The 14,932-nt window shown below is 46.4% G+C and overlaps 1 protein-coding gene across 1 annotated transcript in view; it reads left to right on the top strand.

Annotated features, from left to right (window-relative positions):
* Positions 1-14,469, top strand: part of LOC137631714 (isatin hydrolase-like) — a 48,620-nt gene extending 34,151 nt beyond the window's left edge. The window contains exons 5-6 of the mRNA XM_068363591.1: positions 6,982-7,169; positions 13,910-14,469. Of these exons, the coding sequence (XP_068219692.1) occupies positions 6,982-7,169; positions 13,910-14,092 (371 nt within the window). The 3' untranslated portion in view covers positions 14,093-14,469. The remainder of the gene's footprint in view (positions 1-6,981; positions 7,170-13,909) is intronic.
* The last annotated feature ends 463 nt before the right edge of the window (positions 14,470-14,932 follow it).

Genomic DNA, 14,932 nt, shown 5'->3' on the forward strand with positions numbered 1-14,932 from the left:
TTAGATTATATAACTAAAAATGATATTTTCATAATAAAATAAATTTTTGAATATACTTACCCGCTGGTTATATAAAAGAGCTGAAGTCCCTGACGCCAGGGCAGAAATTCAAATCTCGCGCTATCGAAGATACGCCAGGTGTACCAACCGCACCCTAGCGGTAGAACAGGTGGAACTACACACCAACTCCAGTTCTTCCATGCCTCATAGCCATACCATAGGTAGTCTCTAGAGGGGAGGAGGGAGGGTGTTAAATTTATATAACCAGCGGGTAAGTATATTCAAAAATTTATTCTATTATGAAAATATCATTTTTAAATATAAAACTTACCCGCTGGTTATATAAAAGAGCTGATTGACAATAAACTTAAGCAGTTCTCACCTGATAAGGAAGCTGAGAGCAATGATACTCTGCCTCATTTCGTCCGCTATCCTTAAGAGATCCAGTAATCCACTCGGGCTGAAAATCTCTAGGAGCTGTCAAACGGTACAAACACCTATAACATGACAGGACCTCAACCAATACCCTTGTTCCGGGTGCACTCAAGGAACAAATTGACCACCTAGCCAAATCAAAGATTGCGGAAGACTGACGCCCAATCTCCACAAACAACCATAACAAACGAGTTCCAAGAGATAGAAAAGGGGTATTAGGAAAAAAGGGAACGTAGTGGTAGATCATTCACCTACTATCGCATTAGCCGCTATAAAAGGACCCTACGTAAAAAAGTCCTCATAGCGAGTCTGAACATTCTTCAAATAATGGGATGCAAAAACAGACTTACTTCTCCAAAATGTTGTATCCATCAGACTTTGCAGAGAACGGTTCTGTTTAAAGGCCACTGAAGTCGCTACCGCTCTGACTTCATGTGTCTTGACTTTGAGGAGCCTCTGATCCGACTCATCACATTGAGCATGAGCTTCTCGAATCAACAATCTAACGAAAAAAGACAAGGCATTCTTAGACATGGGCATCGAGGATTTCCGGACCGCACACCACAGAGCGTCTGAGTTACCTCTAAGATTCTTAGTTCTGTCCACATAAAACCGTAGAGCTCTAACTGGACAGAGAACCCTTTCCAATTCACCGCCAGCCAAATCAGAAAGGTTAGAAATCTCAAAGGATTTGGGCCATGGTCGAGAAGGGTTTTCGTTCTTGGCCAGGAACCCCAGTTGCAAAGAACAAATGGCTTTCCCATTCCGAAAACCAATGTTCTTGCTTAAAGCGTGAACTTCACTAACTCTTTTCGCAGTGGCGAGGGTAACTAGAAAAAGGGTTTTCAAGGTTAAGTCCTTAAATGAAGCCGAGTGTAAAGGCTCAAATCTGTCACTCATGAGAAATTTAAGGACAACATCCAAATTCCAGGCGATGGGAGCTGTTTGAATCTTCTTGGTCGTATCAAAAGACCTAAGTAAATCTCGTAGATCTTTATTATCAGAAAGGTCTAGGTTCCTGTGTCGAAAAACCGTCGCCAACATACTCCTGTAACCTTTAATAGTCGATGACGAGAAGTTATGCTTAACTTTAAGGTCCAAGAAAAAATCTGCTATTTGGGAAAGCGATGTACTGGAAGAGGAAATCGCGTTAGTTCTACACCATTCCCTGAACAACTCCCACTTGGACTGATACACCTTGATGGTTGAAGACCTTCTTGCCCTTGCAATTGCCTTGGCTGCCTTCTTCGAAAATCCTCTAGCTCTAGCGAGTTTTTCGATAGTCTGAAGGCAGTCAGACGTAGAGCTCGGAGGTTTTGATGATTTCGGGCCAAGTGAGGTTGTCTGAGAAGATCGGGTCTCATGGGAAGGCTTCTCGGGACATCCACCATCCATTCCAGTACCTCTGGAAACCAGCTCCTTGACGGCCAGAACGGAGCTATCAGTGTCATTCTGGTCTCCTCGTGTGAAATGAACTTCTGAATCACTTTGTAAAGGATCTTGAACGGAGGGAAAGCATAAACCTCCATGTGTGACCAGTTCATCAGAAAAGCGTCTATGTGTAAAGCTTCGGGGTCTGGAACCGGAGAGCAGTAACACTCTAGCCGTTTGGTCTTCGCGGTGGCAAAGAGGTCCACGAGAGGTCGACCCCATAACCGCCACAGACTCTAGCAGATGTCCGGGTGCAGAATCCATTCTGTGGAGAGAACCTGACCTTTCCTGCTGAGTCTGTCTGCGCTCACATTGTTGACCCCCTGGATGAACCGCGTCAAAAGAGTCACCTTCCTTTCCTCCGCCCAGATGAGGAGCAGTCTTGCAATCTCGAACAGAGGCCAAGAGTGGGTCCCGCCTTGTTTCGCAATATAGGCCAGAGCTGTCGTGCTGTCCGAATTGACTTGGACTACCTTGCCCCTGATCTGCTTTTCGAAGCCGATGAGAGCTAGATGAATAGCTAAAAGCTCTTTTTGATTGATGTGGAGAGAGGTTTGCTCCACCGTCCAAGTCCCCGAAAGTTCCTGCTTCTCTAGAGTGGCTCCCCACCCCGAATTGGAGGCGTCGCAACACAACACGAGGTTTGGGTTCCTCTGAAGTAAAGACAAGCCTTCTTTCAGTCTGGGCTCGTTGTTCCACCATTGAAGATGAGACTTGATGGAAGTCGAGATGGGAATGCAATCCCTGTCGAGGCTGTCCCCTTTCTTCCAATGGCGGTTGAGATGAAACTGAAGAGGACGCAAGTACAACTTCCCCAGGGTCACGAACTTCTCTAACGACGAGAGAGTCCCCAGAAGACTCATCCAATCTCTGACGGAGCAAAGATCTCTCTTCAGGAACGTTTGTACTTTTAGGAGGGCTGCTTGGATTCTCACCGACGACGGAAAAGCCCGAAAACTCCGACTGTGAATCTCCTCCCCAAATAAAGAATCTCCTGGGATGGAATGAGTTGTGATTTTTTCGAGCTCACCAGGAGACCCAGTTCTCTGGAGAGATCCAAAGTCATCTTGAGGTCCTTCAAACAACAATCGGCTGAGGAGGCTCTTATCAGCCAATCGTCCAGATACAGAGAGGCCCTGATTCCCCTCGAATGCAGCATGCTTGCCACGTTCAGCATGATCTTGGTGAACAATAGAGGAGCCGTGCAGAGTCCGAAACAAAGAGCCCTGAACTGGAAGACCTTGTTTCCGTCCATGAACCTCAGATAACGTCTGCAGCTGGGATGAATCGGAAGGTGGAAATAGGCATCCTGAAGATCTAAAGAGACCATCCAATCGTCCTTCCTCACAGCTGCCAGAACTGTTTTCTGAGTCTCCATAGTGAACGTCGAGTTTTGGACGTAACCATTCAGCACACTTACGTCCAGAACCGGTCTCCACCCCCCGGAACTCTTGGGTACTAGAAAAAGGCGGTTGTAAAACCCCGGAGACGTAACATCCTGCACTTCCTCTATTGTTTGTTTCTCTAATAAAAGAGACGTCTGTAGAAGCATGGCTTGTTTCTTGGGACCCTCTCTGTATTTAGGCGAAAGATCCACTGGATCTGTGACTAAAGGAGGATTGGTCAGGAGGGGGATCTTGTAGCCTTCCTTTAACACCTGGACGGACCAGGGGTCCGCTCCATTCCTCTCCCAAGCCTCCCAAAAGTGAGTCAACCTGGCCCCCACTGCTGTCTGAAGGAGAGAGCAGTCAGACTTTACCTCGGCCGGACTTGCCCCCTCTGCCTCTAGGCTTGCTTCCTTCTGGTTTAAAAGAGCCTCTTCCAGAGGGCTTCCCACGAAAGGACTGAGGTCGAAACCCAGAAGAAGATTCCTTAGGTTTACGAGAGGAGAATGACGGAGGCAAAACTTTCCTAGTCGAATGAGTAACTAAGTCATGTGTGGCCTTCTGAGTGAGAGCAGTAGCCACCTCGCCCACCAATTCCTGAGGAAATAAGGAATTAGACAAAGGTGCGAAAAGAAGGCCCGTTTTCTGATATGGAGACACTCCTGCGGAGAGGAAAGAGCACATCGTGGCCCTTTTCTTGAGAATTCCAGCTGTAAACAAGGCAGCAAGTTCGTTGGAGCCATCCCTCACACCTTTGTCCAAGCAGGACATCAAATGAACCAAACCACTAGTGTTCGTTTCCGTCATATCAGAGACCCTCTTACTCAAAGCCCCCAAAGCCCAGTCCAAAAAATTAAAAAACTTCGAAGGCCCTGAAAAGACCTTTAAGCAAATGGTCGAACTCTGGAATGGACCACCAAATCTTCGTCTTCCTTAAGGCAAGACGACGAGAAGCATCTACCAAACTTGAAAAATCCCCTTGTGCAGAAGAAGGAAAACTCAAGCCCAACACTTCACCAGTCTCATACCACACACTAGATTTAGAGGCTAACCTAGCGGGAGGAAAGGCAAAGGCCGTCTTGCCAAAAGATTTCTTGGAGTCCAACCAAGAACCCATTAACTTCAAGGCCCGCTTAGAGGATCGAGAAAGAACCATCTTGGTATAAACTGGAACCTTAGTAGCTTTACCTAAGATGAATTCAGAAGGCGGAGAACGAGGGGCCACAGGGGTAAAAGAATCCGGGAAAATTCCAGTCAGAATAAGCATAAACTTGCGAAGGTCCACAGCATGCTGATAATGCTTCTCCTCCTCATTCTCAGAGACTTCCTCAATAGGATAATCCTCATCCGACTTTTCCTCTGGTTCGTCTTCTGGCAGTGCAGCAACAGCCGCAGCCTGAACCGAAGGAACAACGTCTGGATGGGACTGCCTGTCAAGGCCAACATCTGTGTCAATTTGATGGGGAGAAGTAGAAGTAGATTGATGCGAAACACGGACATGTAGACGATCATCCTCAACCAACAACTGTCTAGACCGCTTAGAATCCGACTGTTGTTGAACAGAAGAACGCTTGAAATCAGAAGGTAACTGTTGAAGATCGCCGCGAGGTCGCGTAAAGTCCGAGGACTGTTGCTGCGAACGATCAAAGTAGTCAGGATGTCGACGCTGTAAACCAATGAGTTGTTGCCGCGGGCGACCCACTACTTCAAATTGTTGCCGCGTCTCGTCCACTTGTCGACGCCGATGTTCTTCCCCGCGACCAGAATACGCAAACTGGTCAACCAAAACTCTCTGACGCGACTCATCAAAATCAACCTGGCGTCGAACACTGTGACTGGGAGACCGTCTAAGTGATAACTCGTCAAGACCAGATACCATCGAACGTTTGTGCGATAACTGGTCTGACACCGAACGCCCAGACACAACGCCAACACCTGGTTAATAAGAATCCATCAACGACGAGAGTTGTTCCTTCATAGACAAAAGCGCAGACCATTTCGGATCAACAGAACTCCTAGAAGGAAGATTCGCACCAATGTCACCACGCATTTCGGGGGAAGAAAGCCAATCCGATGGAAGAGGAGGTGCATGAATAGTAACAAGGTCCGAATCGGAAGGAATCATATCCACACGAACACGGTGATCTGAACGTTTGGCCGGAGTGCAAGCGCTGGGAGAACGGAAACGTTCCGGTGAACCCCACGAACTACATCCTGGACGCACAGGCGATTCCCGATGCTGTGAATCAACATGGGTTCGTTTAAGCGGTCTCGACGCTCGCCGCCAGATCTCACTCCCCAACCCTTCATCGGAAGACGGGGATAACGCATGAACCTCACCTTTCCTACGATGAGGGTGAACGACCTGAGCTACGGCAACAGGAACGTTCGAGGGGACGTCTGCACGATTGATGATGCTTCTCGTTCCCTTAAGCCGTTCGACATTACTTCTCCCATGGGTTCGAGAGCTCGAAAGAGGTCTTAGGCTAGGTGAACGACAAGATCGTGCCGACGCACCCTCCGCAACACTAAACACATTATCAACACTTGTCACAACACCGAGAGAGTCACGATTCTTCGGTACCACATCAGACGCTCGTGCCGACGCACCCTCCGCAACCCTAAACACATTATCAACACTTGTCACAACACCGAGAGAGTCACGATTCTTCGGTACCACATCAGACACCGAAACACTTTCCACAGTTCCGGTAGGCTCACGGTTTTTCAATACCTTTAACTCGGAAAAGATAGTATTTCTATCGGCTGCTAAGGACTCAACTTTCTCACCAAGAGACAAAATAGCAGTAAACATGTCCTTCATAGTAGGTTCCTGATCTACCACCACAGGGGAAGGAACAGGATTAGGAACAGGTAAATTAGGTAAGGTTCTATCCACAGATCGGGAAGAACTACGCCTAACTCTATCTCTCTCTAATCTCCTAACATAACGATCGAAAGTAACAAAATCATCATTAGTTAAGGAAAGACACTCATTACACCTATCATCTAATGAACAAAATTTACCCCTACATTTTACACAAATAGAATGAGGATCAATAGATCCTTTAGGAAGTCGTGTACGACAACCCTCACTAACACACCTACGCTGAGCAGGGGAGGAGTCGGCCATTTTAAAGGCTAACGTGAGAGACCGACAAGCAAAAAGTAAAGGAAAAAGCAATAAAGAAAATCTCAAACAAAAAGATTTCAAGATAAGAACCAAGAAAAATTAATCAACGATAGCTTAAACTCAAAAAAGAACGTTGTACATCACCAAACAACTTCCCAAGAGAGTAAAAACACGAGAGCGAACTTCTATATGTCAGTCAGCTATGACGGCAGAGAGAAGAACTGAAGTAGGTGTGTAGTTCCACCTGTTCTACCGCTAGGGTGCGGTTGGTACACCTGGCGTATCTTCGATAGCGCGAGATTTGAATTTCTGCCCTGGCGTCAGGGACTTCAGCTCTTTTATATAACCAGCGGGTAAGTTTTATATTTAAAAATTTAGATTATATAATTAAAATCTCAGCTTTATTACAATTTCAGCAGTTTTGAAATATTTTATAAATACAATGATATTGTACTTTTGAAAATTTACAATATAGAAAGGCAAGAAATGCTAAAGATCATACAAAACTGATGCTGAGTACGAAACAATAGTAAGACTATAAATCACTAAGCATTGCTGAAATATTCTAATTATCCATGACAAAATTTACCTTTGCAGGTATTGGCAAGGGTGCTGCCGAATGGCTGACACGCCATGGCAAAAGACACGGTTATTCAATGGGAGTGATAGGAGTTGGAATTGATACAGCATCAGTTGACGTAGGAAAATCTGTGAGATACCCATCCCATGTGGCACTATATAAAGAAAACATCTATGGCATTGAGAATATGGCTAATCTGGACAAGGTATTTATGTTCTGATGTTATTTACACAAGACAAATGCTGTGATACAAAAAGCCCACATTGTCAGAAAAATTATATTTTGATTATAAAATAAATTTTTGAATATACTTACCCGGTGAATATATAATAGCTGACGTCTCCGACGGCTCGACAGATTCCAAAAACTCGCGAGCGATCGCCGTGAAGGTTGCGGGTGTGCCCACCAGCGCCGACTATCGGCCAGATACCGCATATACTTGTCAATTTCTCCAGTTCTTCTCAGTCCGCTGGGTCTCTATCGGGGAGGAAGGGAGGGCCTTTAATTTATATATTCACCGGGTAAGTATATTCAAATATTTATTTTATTATCAAAATATCATTTTTAAATATTAAACTTAGCCGGTGAATATATAATAGCTGATTCACACCCATGGTGGTGGGTAGAGTCCAGTATTAATACAATAAAGGCGTATATGCTCAAGAGTTTTTTGACAATAATTTCATAAAAAACCAACTTAAGTATAGGTACCTGGTAAGGAAGCTGACTCTGACGATTACTCTGCCTCATTAGTCCGCTTTCCTCACGAAGCCCAGCCATCCTCTCAGGATGCTGAAAGACTCCCAGGAGCTGTTATATCCAGGGCGAACACCTCTATAACCGGACCTCATCAATACCCTTAATCTGGGCGCTCTCAAGAAACAACATTTGACCACCCGCCAAATCAAAAAGGATGCGAAAGACTTCCTAGTCTTCCGTACAACCCAAGACAAGATTAAAAACATTTCAAGAGAAGATTAAAAGGATATTGGGATTAAGGGAATGTAGTGGTAGAACCCTCACCCACTACTGCACTCGCTGCAACGAATGGACCCAGGGTGTAGCAGTCCTCATAAAGAGTTTGGACGTCTTTTAAGTAAAATGAAGCGAACACCGACTTGCTCCTCCAAAAGGTCGCGTCCATAATACTTCGAAGAGACCTGTTTTGCTTAAAAGCCACCGAAGTTGCTATCGCTCTCACTTCGTGCGTCTTGACCTTAAGCAAACAACGATCTTTCTCATTCAAATGAGAATGTGCCTCCCGGATTAAAAGTCTAATAAAGTACGATAACGCATTTTTAGACATGGGCAATGAGGGCTTCTTAACGGAGCACCATAAGGCCTCAGAACCACCTCGTAATGGTTTAGTTCGAGCCAAGTAAAACTTGAGAGCTCTAACGGGGCACAGCACTCTTTCAACTTCGTTACCTACGATTTCTGACAGACTAGGTATTTCAAAAGATTTAGGCCAAGGACGAGAAGGCAGTTCGTTCTTGGCCAAAAAACCAAGTTGAAGCAAACATGTAGCTTTATTTGTAGAGAAGCCGATGTTCTTACTAAAAGCAAGGATCTCACTGACCCTTTTAGCCGAACCCAAGCACACCAAAAAAAGCGTCTTGAGGGTGAGATCCTTCAGGGAGGCTGAATGCAATGGCTCAAACCTGTCTGACATTAGGAACCTTAGGCCAACGTCTAAGTTCCAAGCAGGAGTTGACATACGACGCTCCTTAGAGGTCTCGAAGGACTTAAGGAGATCTTGGAGATCTTTGTTATTTGACAGATCCAAGCCTCTATGTCTGAAAACAGACGCCAACATGCTCCTGTAGCCTTTAATAGTGGGAGCAGAGAGGGAGCGAACATTTCTCAGATGCAGGAGAAAGTCCGCAATTTGGGCTACAGAGGTACTGGAAGAGGAAATAGAGGACGACTTGCACCACTCTCTAAATACCTCCCACTTCGACTGATAGACCTTGATAGTAGATGATCTCCTAGCCCTCGCGATCGCTCTGGCTGCCTCCTTCGAAAATCCTCGAGCTCTTGAGAGTCTTTCGATCGTCTGAAGGCAGTCAGACGAAGCGCGGGGAGGCTTTGATGAAGACTCCTTACGTGGGGCTGCCGTAAGAGATCCATCCGTAAAGGCAGATTCCTTGGGACGTCTACCAGCCATTGAAGTACCCCTATGAACCACTCTCTCGCGGGCCAGAGGGGAGCAACCAACGTCAACCTTGTCCCTTCGTGAGAGGCGAACTTCTGCAAAACCTTGTTGATGATCTTGAACGGCGGAAATGCGTAAGCGTCCATGTGAGACCAGTCCAACAGAAAGGCATCTATGTGGGCCGCGTCTGGATCTGGGACTGGAGAGCAATAGGTCGGGAGCCTTTTGGTCAGTGAGGTCGCAAAGAGGTCTATGGTGGGCTGACCCCAAGTCATCCAAAGACTCTTGCACACGTCCTTGTGGAGGGTCCATTCTGTAGGGATCACCTGACCTCTCCGACTGAGACAGTCCGCCAAGACGTTCAATTTCCCCTGGACGAACCTCGTCAACAGTGAGGTGCCTCGATCTTTTGACAAGATGAGGAGGTCCCTTGCGATGACGAACAGAGTGTGGGAGTGAGTGCCTCCTTGCTTGGAGATGTACGCCAAGGCTGTGGTGTTGTCCGCATTAACTTCTACCACCTTGTTTCGAAGAAGACTCTCGAAACTCGTCAAGGCCAAGTGAACAGCCAACAGCTCCTTGCAGTTGATGTGAAGGCTCCTCTGATCTGTCGTCCAAAGACCCGAACATTCCAGACCGTCCAGAGTCGCTCCCCAACCCAAATCCGACGCGTCTGAAAATAACACGTGGTTTGGGTTCTTGGCTGCCAGGGACAGACCCTCTCGAAGACCTATATTGCTGTCCCACCAGTTCAGGCACGTCTTTACTGGTTCGGAGATCGGGATCGAGACCGCCTCCAAAGTCTTGTTCTTGTTCCAATGGGAGTCTAGATGGAACTGGAGAGGGCGAAGGTGAAGTCTCCCTAGAGAGATAAATTGTTCCAGGGATGACAGCGTCCCTAGGAGGCTCATCCAACTTCTCACAGAGCAATGGTCTTTCCTCAGCATGAGGCGGACTTTGAGCAAGGATTGCTCTATCCTGGTGGCAGACGGAAAAGCCCGAAAAGCTAGACTGAATCTCCATCCCCAAATAGAGAATCGTTTGGGAGGGAGTCAGCTAAGACTTCTCTATGTTCACCAACAGTCCCAACTCCTTTGCAAGATCCAACGTCCATTGAAGGTCCTACAGACAGCGATGACGGGACGACGCTCTGAGCAGCCAGTCGTCCAGGTACTGGGAGGCTCGAATCCCCGATAAATGTAGAAATTTTGCCACATTTCTCATGAGCCTCTTAAAAACAAGAGGAGCAGGGCTGAGGCCGAAGCACAGTGCTCGGAATTGGTACACCACATTCCTGTATACAAATCTCAGATACGGTTGAGAATCCGGGTGTATAGGAATGTGGAAGTACGCATCCTGCAGGTCGAGAGAGACCATCCAGTCTCCCTCTCTGACCGCTGCTAGAACGGATTTGGTGGTCTCCATCGTAAATTTTGTTTTGACAACAAAAACGTTGAGCGCACTGACATCCAGCACCGGCCTCCAACCTCCTGTATGCTTTGGTACTAGGAAGAGACGGTTGTAAAATCCCGGTGATTGAAGGTCCGAGACTTTCACCACCGCTCCCTTCTCTAGCAACTGAGACACCAGCAGCTGTAGTGCCTGTCTCCTTGACTCCTCTCGATACCTGGGAGAGAGGTCTATAGGGACTTTTACCAGAGGAGGTCTCCATACAAAAGGTATTTTGTACCCCTCCTTTAGCAACAAAACAGACTCCCGGTCTGCACCCCTCTTCTCCCAGGCCTGCCATAAGTTGTCCAGTCTGGCCCCTACTGCTGTCTGAGGACGTGGGCAGTCAGACTCTGCCACGGGAGAACTTAGCTCCTCTCCTCTTGCCTCTCTTACTATCGGCACGAGCGCCTCCCTTACTGGGGGCTCTGCCACGAAAGGGCGGGATAAACCTCGTTGCTGGAGTATCGAGCTTAGGTCTAACGACATAAGATGATGAAGGAGCAGCCTTACGCGCCGACGTAGCCATCAAGTCGTGGGTATCCTTCTGCACCAGAGAAGCTGCGATATCCTTAATCAACTGCTGAGGGAACAAGGCAGATGACAACGGAGCAAAGAGAAGCTCTGACCTTTGACAGGGAGTTGCTCCTGCCGAAAGGAACGAACAAAGTGTCTCCCTCTTCTTAAGGACTCCTGCCGTAAAGGTAGCAGCGAGCTCATTAGAGCCATCACGGATAGCTTTGTCCATGCAGGACATAATTAGCACGGATACATCACGGTCGGCCGAAGAGATCTTCCTGCTCAAGGCTCCCAGCGACCAATCCAAGAAGTTAAAAACTTTGAAGGCCCTATAAACCCCTTTGAGGAGATGATCAAGGTCCGAAGAGGACCAGCAAACTTTTGAGCGTCTCATGGCCAAGCGACGGGGAGTCTCCGAGGCTTGAGAAGTCTCCCTGGGCAGAGGCAGGAACTCCCAAGCCGAGAACTTCTCCCGTGTCATACCAGACGCTCGCTCTAGAAGCCAGTTTAAAAGGGGGGAAAGCAAAGGCTGTCTTCCCCAAACTCCTCCTGGTGATCTACCAGTCGCCTGGTAAACGCAAAGCTCTCTTAGAAGAGCGAGAGAGCACTAGCTTAGTAAACGACGGCGTCGAAGTAGCTAGGCCTAGCGTAAACTCTGATGGAGGCGAACGAGGAGCAGCAGTCACAAAATGGTCAGGAAACAGTTCCTTAAAAATCAGCATGATATTTTTAAAATCAAGAGAGGGCTGAGCAACTCTAGGCTCCTCTCCATCTGACAAAGTCCCCAAAGGTATATCAATTGGAAGGGGATCAGCGACTTCCTCATCCGACGGAACTTCGTCCGACAACTGCCGAGTCTCATGATACGGAGAGACATGCCGAGGAGGCAACGCTTGACAGGACATGTCAACAAGCAACGGAGCAGCAGCAGCAGCAGAAGAGGAAACGACGTCATGTCGCTGCTGAAAGGACTGAAAGTCTTGTGACTGACCAACAACAACAGCTGATGTTGATTGACGCTCGACATCACGTCGGACCTGCATTGACTGCAGAGTCTGAGCAGTCAAAACAACCTCCGACTGCGGTGACCGACGCTCAACGTCACGTCGAGGCAACGGAGCCGGCGAACGTCAGTGCGGGGCTGCGGCGGCAGCAGCTGAACGTCAGTCTGAGACTGTAGCAAAGGGGGATCCATGTCACGTGACTGACGTGAATGACTAGGCACACGACTAGCATCGCGTTTCAAAGCACTAGAAACGTTAGCACTAACTCAAACGGACGAGAAAACACTCGTTTAGGCGGCTGAAGGCCAGAGTCACGTTCAGCGCACTGGCGACCCGCAAGCAAAGGATCATCGTGAACCTGATCAAAGTCATACTCTTCCATAAGGGAGGCAAGCTTAGACTGCATGTCCCGCAGGACAACCCACTTCGGATCAACGGGAGTCGGAACGGGCCGTGACGTCGGTAACGTCTGCGTTGGCAAAACATTGCCTCTACCGAGACCCTTGGACCCCGTGTTACGCTTTCGCTTAACAGGCGAACAGCCATCAGACGACTGCAAATGGTCAGAGCTGCCCCAATGGCTACAGCCAGGATGCTGGACCTGTCCTGAAGGGACTGACTTTCGCTTCAAGGGTCTAGATACCTTGCGCCAAGGTTTCTTGTGCGATAAGTCTTCGGAGGACGAGGAGAACTTAGTCTCACCCGTCTTATGGTAAGGACGATCTTGACGAGAAACGTCCGATAGCAAAGAGGGAACGTCTGTACGTTGGTTTACGCCTCTCGCCCCCTTAAGTCCTATGACATTACTTCTCCCTGGTGCAAGGGAGCCTGAAAGAGGTCTCGGACTAGGGGAGCGACAAGCACGAACAGACGAACCCTCAGTCGCAACACTAAACACATTTTGCGCACTTATCACTTTATCACTTAGATTTTCTGTTTTACCACTCTGACACTTCAACAACTTAACATCTGACATAAGCTGGTTTCTGTCCGATGCTAAGGACTCAACTTTTTCGCATAAAGCTTGAATCGCTAAAAACATATCCCGCATGGACGGTTCATGAGTGCTAGTAGGGGGTTCAGGAACAACTACTACAGAGGAAGGATTAGGTTCAGGGGCATGGGAGGAGGAAAATTCCAAAGATCTAGAGGAGCTTCTCCTCACCCTATCTCTCAAGCTTGCAAGTACATTTTTCATACTCAAGCCATTCGAATTCCGACAAGACCAAGCACTCCTCACACCGATCTCCTAATTGGCAGGATTTACCCCGGCAATTAGAACAAACAGTATGAGGGTCGATAGAGGCCTTGGGAAGACGTCTGTTACAATCCCTCGCACACTTGCGATATACAGGAGAAGGGTCAGCCATTTTGAACTATCAGAGAAAATCCAAGTCAAAACCAAATTCATCAACAATAAACACCAGCCAAAAAAAGGGTTTCAAGAGTTTAATTGAAGAAACACACCAACACAGCGAAAGCCAATAAACAACCAAAGTAAAGTACTTCACCAATTCGGTCGAAAACTCGAGGTCATAAAGCGAGCGGAACCAACTTGTCGACAAGACCGATAGAAGAACTGAAGAAATTGACAAGTATATGCGGTATCTGGCCGATAGTCGGCGCTGGTGGGCACACCCGCAACCTTCACGGCGATCGCTCGATCGCTCGCGAGTTTTTGGAATCTGTCGAGCCGTCGGAGACGTCAGCTATTATATATTCACCGGCTAAGTTTAATATTTAAAAATATTCTGTTTTGCATATTTCAAGAATGATGTGAGATTTCCTTAAGTAAATTACTTGTTTTTTCTATTGCAGTTACCAGCAAAAGGAGCTTTTGTTACAGTACTTCCTATGAGGATTGGTAAAGGAAGCGGAGGCCCAGCCAGAGTTATTGCTGAAGTAGGTGAAGCCAGTGGTGCACCTGGTATTTTCCCATCAACTTTAATGCTAGTGGTAATGGTAGCGGTGGCTCTTATCAAAGGAATTGTTGTCATATAGAGGATTTGCATACTTACTCAGTGAGACAGTTACAGTGGTATGTATACTGTATTGTGCATAGCTAAGATTTTTATTTAAATCCTACATTTATAATTACCACTATGGTTTCATAGCAAATACCAAGAACGTATTTTTTTACTCATCATTGTGTAGCAAATTAGTGAAGGGATAAACAGTGTTTGAACTGTGTTTACAGTACTAATTTTGCTTTCAGTGAGTGAAATTAATTACCATATGTATTACTAGCCTATACTTGTAGCTAAGAAAATTACCGTATCTATGAATCAATTGGATTTAACTGCAATGTAATATCATTTAAACCATTTCTCAATGTGATAATTTTCAGGATGTTTTGAATAAAGTAAATTTCAAAAACTCGTGTGAAGTATGAATTTACACCATACAGAATTAATCATTATCATCCTTCTAACTGTTGTAACTGCATTAGGATAGACCACGGTACTTATCGCATTTCTTTTCTTCAGGAATACAAGAAGTATCATACAGTATATTAAAGCACTCTATGCTTTCAGACACATTTGTGATGTAACAAGTAACAATTACCTTTCATCTTTAGTTTAACTGATTCAGTATTTGAGGATATTTGACAAATGTTTTTATGTAGAGTAAGGTCCCGAATTGTGTGTGTTCGAATTATACGATTCTCCATTTATGCGGTCTCTATTTTTCAAAAATAGATTTTCTATCTGCGAAGCTGTTCAAAGTCTGGGAGTCAAGCACTACAAAATGTATCAACTCTATTGTCTTTTTAAGTATATTGGTAGGCCTAAATATGGTGCTTGATAATAAATGTTACAAAACAATATTAATCTTATTAAA

The sequence above is a fragment of the Palaemon carinicauda genome, chromosome 40, assembly GCF_036898095.1.
Source record: "Palaemon carinicauda isolate YSFRI2023 chromosome 40, ASM3689809v2, whole genome shotgun sequence".
NCBI classification, from domain to species: Eukaryota; Metazoa; Arthropoda; class Malacostraca; order Decapoda; family Palaemonidae; genus Palaemon; species Palaemon carinicauda.